The sequence below is a fragment of the Bombyx mandarina genome, chromosome 12 (genome assembly GCF_030267445.1).
Source record: "Bombyx mandarina strain Sakado chromosome 12, ASM3026744v2".
Classification (NCBI taxonomy): Eukaryota; Metazoa; Arthropoda; class Insecta; order Lepidoptera; family Bombycidae; genus Bombyx; species Bombyx mandarina.
Genome location: NC_143219.1, coordinates 9,694,116 through 9,709,719, shown reverse-complemented (window position 1 = coordinate 9,709,719; position 15,604 = coordinate 9,694,116). Strand labels below are relative to the sequence as shown.

The following is a 15,604-nucleotide window of genomic DNA, read 5'->3' as shown; positions in this document are numbered from 1 at the left end:
TCATTTACAATTTAGAAATCTAAACATAATGTGACTGTCAACACTGAAGTTTGAGATTGACATTTGACAGATTTTTGGTGGGAACATATCTTCCTTTTTCCCTTCCTCTAAGTCTCGGAAATCTAAGGTTTTAGATATGTATATATATAAGCAAGACTTATAAATTAGTTCGCCAAAAAAGTTTCACTTCTGACATGTGTACTTTGTACGCACGCACTTTTTTTTTCAAATACATTAGTGACAAAAATATTCTTACTTATTACTTGTTTTGTTTAAAACGTTATAATTTGAAATTGAGCTTTTGCTGTGAAATAAGCTAAGTATTATTACTTTCATTATGACTGAATTATTAGGTATGTAATAATTGTGTGATATAAATATGATTTTTGTATTAAAAGTAATAAAATGTTATTTTAATAATAAAATCAATAAATGAATTCATATTTCAGTTCAAAAATATATTTCTAAATAGCTACATAACCCAAGCAGTAGTGTTTTGAATCATTAATTTGTTCTGTATTTTTTTTACTTTATATTGTTTAAATTTTGATATGTATTTATAAAAACTCATATTTTTTGTCAAAATTTATAAACAAAGAAAACTTTGCTAACAAAAATTTAAAAACAGGCAAACTTTTCTTTATGGTCCGATTTGGATGTTCACCATTTTTTCGTAGATAGTACTCATAAATAGAAAGCTTTTTGCAAAACTTCAGGTTGCGGAGACTCACGGTTTACGAGATATAATTTCTTAAAGTTTCCATAAATATTGGAAAAATCGTCTGCCCTACCCCCGAGTGTATATAAAAAATCCGGAGGCGCGGAGAGAGAGCAGTCCTCGCCCGCTGTGACGGAGCACGAGTGACCGTGCTTCGGCACGCAAGGGCGGAAGGGCTGCACTTCCCGCAGCGCCGAAGATAAGGCGGATTCAAACTTAAGCTCCCTTCGAGTTTGACTAAATAATGCAATTTTAATCTAAAAAATTAATCATGGATATCTTCATAATCATGGAGATCTACGACTTGGTGATGGTGCAGTGGTAAGTCCTTACACCCCTCCCTCCTCAACTTAAAAATAATGGACCATAATTGAAATTTTAATCCTATGCTGACTAAATAGTACTATTTTAACCTCAAAACATTAACCGTGGCTATCTTTATAAACATGGAGTTCCGCGGAGTGGGGATGGTGCAGGAGGTTAGCCCTTACTTCCCCTCCCTCCCGACCCAAAAATCGACGGACCATAAAGGAAAGTTTAACCCAAAAACATATTATACAAAACTGTAACTTTTACAGTTTCTAAGGTTGGTTCCTTTTGAGTTGTTTTTTTTGTTTTTGGTAATAAAGATGGCTCATTAAAAGTTTGAAAATGCACAAATGTGGGAAAATTGAAGAAAATTACAGGACCTGGCTTCTCAGTTTCTTCCAAAAGATACTTTTAACCCTCAATAAACTCACGGTGCTCTATAATATGTCACTCTAGAATAGCACTACCCAATTTATTGCTGTAAGTGTTGTAAAAGTGAGTAAGATATTCATAGAAGAATGAGCAGTAGCATACAGTGAGTATTATAAACAGCATACTGGGATCTTCAACTGTCATGTATTGGTGGTAAGGCCTATTATATGCCCGTACACTCCAGGTATTAATAAATAATAAGTCAGGAAGTCTAACTAGGAACAAATTTCACAAAAAAAGTGGCCCCACCTGAAACCAAAACGACGTATGAAACAAAAACCAATCACAACAGAGGTTGGAAATAAACATTATTTGTGATTGGTTTGATTTCAAAACGAAAGCAGGGATTGGTTCATGTGCTTGTTGCAATATCTGCTATGACAGCGTACTTCAGCGTAGACGATGTTATGTAATAAGTGAACCGGACAAAGTCACTAATAAAACAATATAATTGTATAATGTTTATATATTTGTTTTTTTTGTAATAAACTCTACGTCCCTCGAAATATTTTTAATTTATTAAGTTTTTGCCTAGAAGACATTAAAAAATAATCTTGTTTCGCAATGTAGGGAAGACGGACGATCCTCTTTACGAACGGGTAGCTGGTAGATAACTCAATTGTTGAGTTAATCTCGCCATTTTTATAACTTTTCGCAATTATTATATTGTATTAACTGTGTGTGTACAATAAAGAGTAAAGAACGGATTCTGAGAAATTCAACCATTACACATTTTATATAATAAATTAAATGGTCATTATTTGTCTGGTGACTGTTTTTTAGTAAGCACAGAATATCTTCATTGTCAATTATATTAGAAAAACACTGTAGATATTACTGACAGAATAATTGTTCGAGTAAGTGATTTTCCGTTATCACGTATTTTTATTTTTTGTCTTATTAGTGTTTCTGTGCGTGTGCATATTTTATACAACACCACAGATGGGTACGAGAGTCCACCGAAATCTTTCAAACTAATTAGATTGTGAAAATTCAATTTTTCATTAACAGGTAGCAATGATAAACATTCTGGACAATTGATTTTCGCTTGCAGTTTTCGGCTTACAGTGCCGGCTATATAGCCTACAGTTTGCTCCACTGTTTCTGGCAATTGAAGGCTAGCGTCCAGCATGTTTGATAGCGTGAATAAAGCATACTCTGCTGGCTTCCACAGGCATCCAGTTATATTCCTGTCTTTTCTGCATTTACTTAACTGCAACTATCCACTTTTTTTTCCAAATTTCATCGGCAGGAAAACTAAAAGAAAACAAATTAAACAAAATCCATTATCGTTATAAAATTATCAAATTAAATATATCTATGTTATAATAAAAAATATTTTATCGATATACTTTTCAATATTTCACCGAGAAGAAAAAAATCAAAAATATACTGACTTTATGTTGCACAGTGTTAACCATCTCGGTTTGATAACTTATTTGCAAATCATTCTTAGATCAGAATCGATTTTCATTTAGAATGTTGAAAGGAATCACTTTTTTTTTTTTTTTTTCCTACCTAAGCTTAGAGCCTTGAGAGGCTATATCAGCGTAACCCTAACTTTAGTAGGTGAGCTCACGGGGCTCAACCTGACAATGTTGCTAACACGAACCCTAGCAAGAGCCGTGCTTCGCAGAATCTACCACCGGATCGGAAACGCGACCCACTGAGAAGATCCGGCGAGAAACTCAGTGGGCTGTGTCTGGGAGTTAATTTACTCGTCGAGCCCTTCGTCGCAAGCGACGGGTTCGACGAGAACGGTGACCGGTGCTTGAAGTACCTAGAAGCACCGTTAGTGGATCGGGAGGATCCGAGATGACGTGTTTTGGGCGACGTCGACTGCTTTCCATTCTGTCCGCAGGATCGGGAATGTAGTTACCGGCGGCTACGATGAGAGGGTTCTCGTGTCGTGCCGCTTTATCGAAATGGCGCATTGACGCCGACTGCATATACTTACTGGTGGACTCTAAGTCCAGGTCGTCATGGAGGTCGACGTTCCTGACGAACCACGGGGCTCCGACGGCTATCCTGCAAAAACGGGATTGAATGACTTGGAATGATTTTAAGTGTATGCGGGCCGCGTGAGCGAACACTACACTTGCATAGGTCATGACGGGGCGTATGCAAGTTTTGTAGAGTGTCACCTTATTTCTAAGGGACATTTTACTTCGCCTACATATCATCGGGTAGAGACGTCCTAGAATGAAGGCGGCACGATCGCGTACCGTCTTGATGTGGGGGCGGAATGTCATCCTACTGTCGAGGGTGACGCCTAAATATTTGACCTTCGGGGCCCACGGTATGGGCTGGTCGAACATCGTGATCGGGCGAACGGCGGGGGCGGGGTTATTGACGCGCCTAGTCGGGAGGGGGATGCTCAGCGTGGTGTTCGGAGGGCGACCCCTTTTGAAGAGCACCGCTGTGCTTTTCGTGGGGTTGATGTCGATGCGCCACTTCCGGAACCACTGTCCCATGGTGGTAGCTGCGGTCTGAAGTCGTCGATGAAGCAACGCCTTCTTCCTACACGAGTAGTAGATGGCGGTGTCATCGGCGAAGAGCGCCAGATAGGTCTCCGGAGACCGGGGTATATCATTGATATACAAACTAAATAGTAACGGGGAGAGGGCGGAGCCCTGCGGGACTCCGGCTGTGACGTGACGGGGTCGGGAACGCGTTCCCTCGACTCGATATCGGAACGAACGGTTCGACAAGTAGTCTCGTATGATGAGCACGAGTCTGTCTGGCACTCCCATGTTATACAGTTTATATATCAAACCGTTGTGCCAGACTTTGTCGAACGCCTTCGCTATATCGAAGAAGAGGGCTCCTGTCGGAATGGGTTTCCGCCTGTTCAGCCCTAGTAATATGTGCTCCGTGAGGCGGTGCACTTGATGGACGCACGAGTGTCTGGCGCGGAATCCAAACTGCTCGTCTATAAGGATTTTATTCGTGGATACGAAGTCCCAGAGGCGTTTACGAAGGAGCCGTTCGTATAGTTTGCCTATCGCCGGGAGGAGACTGATGGGGCGGTAACTCGCGGTTTAGTTCTTCGGTCTGCCCGGCTTGTGTATGCCGATAACGTCCGCTTCTTTCCACGCCGCGGGAAAGATGCAGTTCGTCATAGCAGCATTTAATATGATGGCCAACATCGTTATCAGTTGGGCTGGTAACAATTTAAGCGCGCGGTTGCGGATGCCGTCGGAGCCGGGAGCTTTCCGTGGTTGTAGGCTATCGATCGCCTCCTTAACCTCGGAAGTGGTAATGGGGGGTAACGCGTCCGAGGGCGGCAGGGAAGCTCTGCGCTCGACCTCCCTGTCGACGAACTCGGTGTGTTCGGGGTCCGCGTGTTGAGTGCTGGTGGTGCACTGCTCTTGCAGTGCATCGGCCAGCAACTCTGCCTTGTCATCGTCATCGTAAGCCGGTGGTTGGCCTGAGGGGCGTACGAGAGGCGGCATAGTGACGATAGTTTCGGACTTGAGGGTCCTAGCTAGTCGCCAGTATGCTTGGTGAGTGGGCGCGAGTTCTTCTAAATAACTATCCCAGTTTTCGTTTCGGGCGTCGCTTAAGCGGGATTTGACCTCCCGCTGTAAGCGACGCATCCGAGTCCGGTTTGAATCCGTGGGATATCGATCGTAGGCCCGGATTGCCGCGTTTCTAACTCTTACGAGGTCCCTAAGATCGGGGGAGAGTCTGATGCGGTGGAAGCAGTCCTCCACATCGACTTGCTTAGAAGATCTTATGATCGCCGTCGAGACGTGATCAGTGAAGATGTTTATGGATTCGACGGTATCCTCGGGGGATGGAGTTGAATCCGGGCCGCAAGGGAGGATTGGTGGAGCGGTGTCAGCTAAGCACGTGCCCAGCTTCTTCCAATCCACCATGGTCCTCGTATCTGGTTCGCGGGAGGAATCACAAGAACTCTATGGGAATCACTAAAAGTCATTTTTTATGGGATTTTATGACCTGGTAACTAAGACCTTTAGGTCAAGTTTTATGTTAATTAAAAAAAACGTAACTTTTTATATGAAAATGATATTATGAGATGAAATGAAGTTAAATATTATGAAAGATGACATGAAGTGAAATGAAAACGAAATGAAATGAGATGAGATGATATGGGATGAAGTATAATCTCAGTAAAATGGTGGTCATTTACTGAGACTTTTACACTGGACTTTTTGGAAGATCCCGAGAAGTTACGTTCAGTAGCTTTGTTTCATTTTCCCACATTTGTGCACTTTACAGATACTAAGCAGTTAAGAAACCACCGTTATTACACATTTAAACCTGAAGAAACACTAATGAGACAAATCACACAACTTCACTCCTCGCGTTCCCGCCAAAAAGTCCTAAAAGTCATTTAAACAAGAAAATATGTATAGTCGGATTTTTTATTAGACGAAGTCAACTGACGTTTACTGTGTTGTCAGTTTTTGACATAGACTGCTTTGTACATACCAACGAGTTTTCGACGAAATATTATGTTCCTATAGTATCTACCTGTACTAAATACCGAGTGTTTTAAACATTAAGAAAAACATTGCGAGGAAGCTTGTAAGACTGTCCTATTTCCAATACAGTTGAAATTATACAAAAATAACACAATAGTTGAAATTATAGACTTATAAAATATAACAATTATGGGTAGGTAATGAAAATAAAAAAACTGATTGTAGTTACACACTACTAGTAACATATATTGGAACACTTTAATACAATTTTATTGTAAAATATAAATAATATTCTTTTATAGTTTGAAATTAATGATTAACTCTTCACACTCATTGTTCATTCATGTGATTGAACGAGAACTGAACGCATCACTATTACTTTAAATATAGCAACATTATTTCACAAAGTGACATTAGCTACTGTCAGCTGGCTTCGTCTAATTAAAAATCCGACTATAGATCAGATACGTAAAAAATGGATCTAAGGTTGTTTAAGGTGAATGAAGTTAGCCCCTCAAAAAACATTTTTTTCCCTTTTTTCTACTTATTTTCTATTAATTCGTTTGTTCATCATTTGTTCTTGATTGTTCACTGTTAATAATTGTTTGTTCTGCATTTATTTATTTTAAAAAAATTATTAAAAATATATGTACAAGTTAGCCCCTCGATTGCAATTTTTTATATTTTATCGTCCTTAATGACTCGTAAATATTCATTTTCGATTGTTCTTATATAAAACACGTTTGTTCTCTTTCGAAATTACTCGTTTTTTGTTTAATTAACTATTTGTATTAGTTGAATAAATGTATGCAAAATATGTGTACTGCGCATGCGTCAACTATAATGCCTAAACTTTCTACGCGGTTTTAATCGTGAAAAAAAAAACAAATATAAATCCTGAAGGAGCAATTAATTGGTATACAGTTTAATTAAAAAAATTAAAAAATAAATAAATTAAATAATGTGCATTGGCGTAAAGTTAGACCAAATACATTTTTTCCATCCTCCTACCTATCGTTATGAAGGTATAAAAAAGATAGGTTATGAGTTCACATAGGTAATATAAACTGTTGGAGTTTGAATATAAATGTAATGGCAGGCAACACTTGACACATGATTACAGATTTCGAATATTAGAATTATTTTAAATGTTTAAAAAACAGATGATTGTATTATCCTAAAAAAAATCAGGACTTCTCATCTAGACACGTTCAAAGAAACATGTAAGAGTTTTATAAAAAATATAAAGATAATAATTTTATAATGGTGTAACAGTGTTCAAACTATATGCAATAATAATATAATGAACCAGTGTGTTTTTAAATAGAATGTATACCTACATTATCTCTTGAAAGATACATAATGAACATATTTACTTATTTCTTTATATTACCTATGTGAACTCATAACCTATCTTTTTATACCTTCATAACGATAGGTAGGATGGAAAAAATGTATTTGGTCTAACTTTACGCGAATGCACATTATTTTATTTTAATTTTTTTAAACTGTATACCAATTAATTGATCCTTCAGGATTTATAATTTTTTTTTTCACGATTATAACCGCGTAGAAAGTTTAGGCATTATAGTGACTTTGACTCATGCGCAGTACACAAATTTTGCATACATTTATTCAACTAATACAAATAGTTAATTAAACAAAAAATGAGTAATTTCGAAAGAGAACAAACGTATTTTATATAAGAACAATCGAAAATGAATATTTACGAGTCATTAAGGATGAAAAAATATTAAAAATTGCAATCGGGGGGCTAACTTGTAGATATATTTTGAATATTTTTGTTATAATAAATAAATGCAGGACAAACAATTATTAACAGTGAACAATCAAGAACAAATGATGAACAAACGAATTAATAGAAAATAAGTAGAAAACAGGAAAAAAAAATTTTTTTGAGGGGCTAACTTCATTCACCTGGTTGTTTATTGCAACAGTGTCTCAAAGTGTATAATCTATGCAACAGTGTGTAATCTATGGCGACAGTGTTTATAATCTGTAATTATACATAGTACGTTTCTATTATTATTATTTTGTATGAAATATGTATTATGTTCTAACAATTCTATCTGTATTTAAATATCAATTTTGGAATAACCATTTAACGAAACTCATTTGTGAAAGATCAACAAAAAAATAACGAAAATGGATCACATAACGGATAAATTAATGCAATATTTTGGTCACCGAAAATTTAAAAGTGAACTTCAAGAACAAGCTATAAGAGCTATTACTAGAGGTACTATTTTTAGTTATTTATTTATATATACATTTTGTGTATAATATATAATAAATTCTTTCCATATACTAATTTTTCGTAAGCCGATAGTACTGCATTAAAATACCGATTCAGAGAACATCTTAACTACCAAAGTGTTAAGTAACGTCTTAAAAGCAACCCCTTTTTATTAATTTTTTTCACAATTATAATATTAATAATTGCATTTATTGTATACTTGAAAACGTAATTAAATCACTTGTTGTATTGACAGTCTTAATTTAATTATTATCATATGTACCTCAGGGCTACAAGTACAAAATTTTTAGAATAATTAATACTCATACATGAATGATATCCAAAATCAATACATAGTATTATTAATAAACCTATCCCACAAATAAATTACGAACATGATTATTATCTTGAACAGGGAAGACAAAACTTGGATTTGTTTTAACTGCATGGAAGTTCTTAAAGTTGTTCAGAAAATACATGTTACAGGAAGAGCATTTAATTTAAATGTAACTGCCATGAAAATATTTTAAAATAAATTTGTTATCTCATTCACAAAATTTTATTTGCAGGTGTGCATGATGTTTATGTATCTATGCCAACAGGATCTGGAAAATCATTGTGTTTCCAACTGCCTGCAATGTTACAAGACAATAAGCTAGCTATTGTTTTCTCACCACTTCTGGCACTCATAAAGGATCAAATTGATCATTTGACTAAGCTAAAAATAACAGCTGAATCTATTAATTCCAAAATGAGTGTGAAAGATAAGGAGCGAGTACTAAATGACTTGCATAGTATGAAGCCGAATACAAAGTTTCTTTACATTACTCCTGAGCAGGCGGCTACTGGCACTTTCAAGTCTCTCATAGACCATCTTGTCAAGTACAAAAAAGTATCATATATAGTTGTTGATGAAGCTCACTGTGTCAGCGAGTGGGGACATGATTTCCGACCAGACTATCTAAAGCTTGGGGAATTAAGAGAAAAATATAAATCAATACCGTGGGTGGCTCTAACAGCAACAGCAAGTGCAGATGTAGCAAAAGATATTTTATCAAATTTAAAATTGCTTCAACCAGTTGCAAAGTACAAGACTCCTAGTTTTAGAAAGAATTTATTTTATGATGTGGTTTATCAAAATTGTATTGAAGATGAAATAGGGCACTTAATGGAATTCTTAAAAAATAGTTTAAAGGAAGATGAAAATGTTAAGCAAGTAAGTGAAAGTATTATGTTCATTTCAAATGCACACATTTTTTTTGTGTGTTAATAATTATGTAAACAAAAATACATATTTGATTTATTCAAGTTTTGAAAGAATTAAATTATTCAATACCTTGTATCACCATGAATTGGTACGAAAATATTACAATTTCAACCATGAAGCCACAATTAGTTGGCAAGCCTGTTTCTGTTTGAAGGATAGAGTAGTAGTTAATTTTTTTGAGATTTATATGAAAAGATGGCACTCGCATCCCACCTGGTGTTACATAGATTATCGACTTTTTTTTATATATTTTACTGGTGGTGGGACCTCTTATGAGTCCGCTCGGGTAGGTACCCCCACCCCGCCTATTTCTGCAGTGAAGCAGTAATGCGTTTCGGTTTGAAGGGTGGGGTAGCCGTTGTAACTATACTGAGACCTTAGAACTTATATCTCAAGGTGGGTGGTGCATTTACGTTGTAGATGTCTATGGGCTCCAGTAACCACTTAAAATCAGGTGGGCTGTAAGCACGTCCAACCATCTAAGCAATAAAAAAAAAAAGAAACCACACAAAAGGTTGATGTCATACTTGTATTCTATAATGATTGTCCTATTTTTCAGTCTACCCCAAATTAATTTACAATTACAACAATGCTTATGCTCTTAAATCCAAAACAGCCGAAATACTCAAATATCAATTTGAGTACATATTTCCATCTCATGGCTGGTTTATCTTTGTTTGTTAACTCCCTGAAATAACTATGCTTGCATAAACTTGTTTGTTAATCTAGGCTTAGATTTAATATTTTCATTTTGTTACAGAAAGACAAAAATGCTGCAATTGTTTATTGTCGAACTAGAGAGCAGACTGAGGATTTGGCAAATATGCTAACAAAAAGGGGCTTGCAGTCTCTAGCCTACCATGGAGGTCTCAATTTTATCAATTACAAAGAAATATCTAGTTATTTTATGGTTTCACTTTTCATGAAAAAATAGATATTCATAAAATTTCATAATACAATTAGTTTTTGCTTCCCAAAACATATAGTTTTCTTTCGCAAGTGCAAAAATAACAAGATATGTTTCAAAAAAAAAAACAAATAGTTGAAAATTTTAAAACTTTGAAATACCCATTTTGACAGAATTACTTATATGAACACATGAACTTTTTATTTTCACATAGTTAACTTTGTTTGTTATCTTACCTACTCGTAATTGCAGTTGACCCAGTTTTGCAGTAAGATAATGAAATTTTCACGATTTCATTAATACTAAATACTGTTTTATACTAGAAACTATTTATTAATATTGCAGGTTTGAAGACATCAGATCGTATAGCAGTGCAGGAAGCCTGGTCTTCTGGAGTATGTCCATGTGTGTGCGCTACAATATCATTCGGTATGGGAGTGGATAAAGCCACTGTTAGAGCAGTAGCTCACTGGGGCGTTTCGCAAAATGTTGCCGCATATTATCAGGTAGGAACTCTTTTCAAAATTCTTGTTCCTCGAGCTCATGGTACATGTAGATTTAAAGGAAAAAGAAAAGCACATAATGAGTCTACTGAAAAAAAACTTTTTTTTATTTGCTTAGATAGACATCCACAGCGTAAATGCGCCACCCACCTTGAGATATAAGTTCTAAAGTCTCGAGTATAGTTAACAATTAACTGTTAGGATAGTACAGTGATAGATTCTTATAATAGTTATTTAATTTCATATAGGAATCCGGCAGGGCAGGTCGCGACGGTAAACCTGCATTTTGTCGCATCTACTACTGTCGCAGTGAAAGAAACGCAGTTGACTTTTTGCTCAAAAATGAAATCGGCCGCGCTAAGACACCCGAACAAAAGCAACGTTGCAAGAACGCCTACAAAAGTTATGAAATAATGGTTAAATATTGTGAAGATGTTAGGTAAGTTGGTACTGGCTCGGTAGTGTTTAACAGTTTAAGATGTAGCAGTCGCAGCTATATGCACCCCTTTGGTTACAGTTATTCTAAAAAAAATACACAGATTTGCTTGAACCATTACCTTATCTCCTAGTATTATCTCAAAAAGTTAAATGTGACCATCTGTATATTAATAGGCAAAGACAAACAGCTATGCATGATTTCTTGCTCTGTGTCAACAGACCTATTGACCAGCTATAGTGCCGTCAATAAAAACATTCTAGAAATGGTTTCTTTTAAAACAACAACAACAAAATAGTTTCTGTTAGGTACTAATATTAATACATAAAATTAACCTTGATGTGTCATTGTTTATGACAACGTCATAAGAAAATACTGATAGAATGGTTTCATTTTTCAATTATCGCAATTATCGTTGCTATAAACAATTGACACCACATTCACTTTTCACTGAACTTCTTACTTGACGAAAACGTGTAAATGTATTATTGTATAGCAGCTGTCTACGCGGATGCATCGCTCACTCAAGTAGGAGAGAGACAGATGTCGAACGCTGCCAAACGCGGAGGCCGTTTGTGTCTCTTTGTCGCTCGTTGCGAGCTCTCGCTTGCACTTAAAGCCTTAAATGGAACGCCTCAGAGCGAGGTAACGCCGCATGAGTCATGTTTTTTCGTGCGTGCAGCCGGCTCCATCGAATTATTAGTCGTTGTCACGTCAAAAATGTTAACCTCTTAAAACCAGCTGGGCCGTGGAGCCTAAGAAATAAAAAAGTACAAGCGCGTGATGTTGTCGCAGATGCCGGCACCTGACGTTCGCGGAGTACTTCGGCGAGGAGCGTCCCGCGTGCGGCGGGCGGTGCGACGTGTGCCGCGACGGACGCAGCGTGCGGCGCGCGCTCGAGCAGCACTCCCGCCGCGCGCTCTCCGCCTCGCTGCACACCGCCGGCTTCGCACCCGCCGACCACAGCGACCCCGACCTCTACGGAGGCGGCCGATACGGACAGAAAATGTTTGTATCACTTCTAGCGTGTGACATGTCATTCTTCAAACCAGCTTTGACTACTGGTGGTAGGACCTCTTGTGAGTCCGCGCGGGTAGGTACCACCGCCCTGCCTATTTCTGCCGTGAAGCAGTAACGCGTTTCGGTTTGAAGGGTGGGGCAGCCGTTGTAACTATACTGAGATCTTAGAATATATCTCAAGGTGGGTGGCGCATTTACGTCGAAGATGTCTATGGGCTCCAGTAACCACTTAACACCAGGTGGGCTGTGAGCTCGTCCACCCACCCAAGCAATAAAAAAAAGTTCTCCGCACCTGATATTGTTTTCATATACAAGCGACGGTGCATATACCTTCAGATGGGCCGCTTCGTCTATCTTTAAAGACATTAAAAAAGTTCTATATAACTCATTTTCGTTTTGACATTGCTGTACAGAACTATTCTAATTTAATAGAATAATTTCAATCACATGAGCTTGATTGACTGTTTATATATAATTGTTTTTATAGACTAAATTACGAAGGTGGTCTGTTGGATTCATCACCGATCACAATTCTAGTACATAATCCATAGTTTGATATTGTTTAGGGAAACGCAGTCTTACTATGGCATCGGTCATGACAGTGAAGAGTCTGATGGAGAAAGTAGTCACCGACGGGTCGGAGAAGAGACCAAATCCCTTATTTTAAAAGAATTTGCTGAACGGAAAAAACGTGTTGAAGAAAGAAAAATAACCGACACCCCAGAGTCTGCAAAAAATTCCAAATGCCGAGCAGCCGAAAGTACAGCCACGAAGGTAATTAAAAAGTTTATCATTATTATTCTACTAATCATAAGGTTCATTTTTCAATTCAATTTGTAATAATTTCCTATAACATTTTTTGTAAAACAAAACTTCTATCTCACTCTAAATTTGTGTTCCTATTTACGTAATTGTAATCGTACTGTATTCGTTTATGAATGAAATATTTTTTTTAGGTTAATGGCTTAACACTGTCGAATCGTGAAGGCTACCTTATCATACTCACGGATGTCCTTAGCAATAATCTCGCCAATATGAAAGGTGTTGACGAACCAAATAAACCATTATCAAAAAATGACATAGAGCAATGCGCTGTAGAAATGGAATATGAAGCATTCTCTAGTCATACTGTTGTGAGTCTCTACAGACGGGCTATGTCTAAAATGGTAAATTATTTTTAACATGCAAATTTCTATTAACATTTAATTTTATTACAAATTTAATAATAATATTATTTAGATTTCAGCAGTAAAGGCTTGTCAGGATTGCATTTTCCCACAACTAAAAGAGTTTGACTCTAAATCCAAAAAAGAAGAAAGTAAAATCTATGATGGTTTTGTAAAAGCATCAGAGTTAAGAAATGGTATGATTGATATAAATAATTATTTTTATAATGTAGTAAAATCAATCTAATAATTAATCATTAAAATTTTGCAGACGTAGAGTCTAAAAGCGAAGCAAGGCCTCTTTCTAAGGCCGACAAAGAAACAAAAAGAAAAGCTAATTCGTTTAAAAAAGACCCACTTACACAAACAAAACTCAAAACCTTCTTTAAAGAAACATCCAAGAAATCTCCCAATGGTGATGAAAGCGAAAGTGAGAATGAAAATAGTCTTGTAATTGATGAAAATAGTTTAAATATTTGTAACAATACAACATTGAAATTGAATGAAGAATCTACAGATCAGAAGTCTAACAGTCATAATGATACAACATTAAAGATTACTGAAATCGAAACCAGTGAACAGACATCCGATGATGAAGAAGTGAAACCTAAGACTCTAGTTATTAATATAACACTGCAAGGTGTATCCTCCAAAAATATACAAAATGAATCGGAATCATCTGAACAATACGCACAGGACCGTGACAGGAATATTCAATCACCAGAAAGTAAAAAGGGATCGAAACGAAAAATCAAAGATCTTTTTGGGGACTCTGACGAAAGTGATATAGAATTTAAAAAATCAAAAAAGTCTAAACATAGCGACAAACATAAATCTGGTAAACATAAGAAGTCTCACAGTGAAAGTAAAAAAAACACTAAAGACGAAAGTCGAAAGGTAAAAGATATTCCAAAAAAAGAAAGTAGACATAAAGATGATATTAAGAAACCAATTCAAAACGAAGTGAAAGGCGTTGATAAGCATGAAAATAATCATCACAATGATAGCACAATTCTCGTTAAGACGGAAGCTGAAAATGTTGTAAAATTAGAAGGTCCCTCATTGTACTATAATTCAGACAGTGAATCCGAAAAGGAATTAGTCATTGATTTGCCCAATGATTCTCTGGTCAATGACAACGACGGTAACGATACAGCAGTCGAGCTTAGTCGACACGAGTCGGCAAGAGATAAAAGCATAAGTGAAGAATTAAATTTTGTAGAAGGCCCCATGGACACAGACGACGTTGAACTATCTAAAGCGTATAAGCTTAGCAAGGAAGCCGATAAGGTGCTGGAATCGTTAAAGCAATTTGCTGATTTGCCGCCTAAGCCTGTCGTAAGCGAAGTCGGTACTGGCGTGCAGCAGAATGATGGTACTACGAAAAATAAACCAATATCACCAGAACGTCATCCTAAAAAAGATAAACATCACCATAAACATGATCACAAACATCGGAAAACTCTAAGTTCGAAACAGGAAGATAATGCTAAAGTTAACGAGAAATTAAAGAAAAAGGATGAAATACTCCAACACAAAGAAAAAGATATACGAAAAGAAAAATGGAAGCACAAAAAGAAATCAAACGAACCATCCACAAACAAAGCAGAAAAAGTAGATGTGGCAAGTCTGGTTGTTAAATTGTTAATGCCATATTATAAAAAGAAAAGAATTAGCAGCCGCGACCTTTTCAAAATAACTGCCCGGCACATCGTGCATCAACTGTTAGCTATTCAAGTTACCGGTCAGTATTAAAGGCGATTTTCTTCGATTTTCATTTGTATATTATGCACTTAATTATCTTAGATGACATTTATTTGAGATAATTTTAATTATCTTAATGACAGCTTTCAAATATTTACAAATTAATTATATAATTTGCAGAAGAGGCAGCAATTGCGATGATTCTTAAAAAAACATTTACAAAGGAAATGAAGATAGAAAAAGAAAGTGACTTAGCAGCTAAGCTGAATCTGAAAAAGGACACGTGAATTATTTGTTAATGTATATATTAATTTATTAAATTTTATCCTTTGCATATCTATATTATATAAATGCTTATTTTTAAGAAAATAAAAAAATTGTTTTTGAATTCTTGTTGCATATTTTTTTAAACTGAAATTGAAAAAGTTTAATAA

At 36.3% G+C, this 15,604-nt stretch overlaps 1 protein-coding gene and 1 long non-coding RNA gene across 2 annotated transcripts; one reads left to right on the top strand and one right to left on the bottom strand.

Moving 5' to 3' along the window:
* Positions 1–448: 448 nt before the first annotated feature.
* On the bottom strand, positions 449–2,955 carry LOC149501799 (uncharacterized). The gene is made up of 3 exons (XR_016324005.1): positions 2,857–2,955; positions 2,526–2,716; positions 449–1,708 (listed from the first exon to the last, which is right to left on the bottom strand). It is a non-coding gene; the product is annotated as an uncharacterized LOC149501799 (long non-coding RNA).
* A 4,940-nt stretch (positions 2,956–7,895) lies between these two features.
* RecQ5 (RecQ5 helicase) lies at positions 7,896–15,558 on the top strand. The gene is made up of 11 exons (XM_028176665.2): positions 7,896–8,170; positions 8,737–9,383; positions 10,195–10,300; positions 10,687–10,847; positions 11,093–11,283; positions 12,076–12,288; positions 12,867–13,074; positions 13,257–13,466; positions 13,540–13,663; positions 13,738–15,210; positions 15,351–15,558. The coding sequence occupies exons 1-11, from the start codon at positions 8,077–8,079 to the stop codon at positions 15,455–15,457; spliced, it is 3,534 nt and encodes a 1,177-aa protein (XP_028032466.2). The 5' UTR covers positions 7,896–8,076; the 3' UTR covers positions 15,458–15,558.
* The last annotated feature ends 46 nt before the right edge of the window (positions 15,559–15,604 follow it).

Coding starts and splice junctions, on each gene's coding strand:
- RecQ5 (XM_028176665.2), top strand. CDS start 8,077: ATGGATCACATAACGGATAAATTAATGCAATATTTTGGTCACCGAAAA. Junction 11,284..12,075: donor AAATATTGTGAAGATGTTAG/GTAAGTTGGTAC, acceptor ATGTTGTCGCAG/ATGCCGGCACCTGACGTTCG. Junction 12,289..12,866: donor GGCCGATACGGACAGAAAAT/GTTTGTATCACT, acceptor GATATTGTTTAG/GGAAACGCAGTCTTACTATG.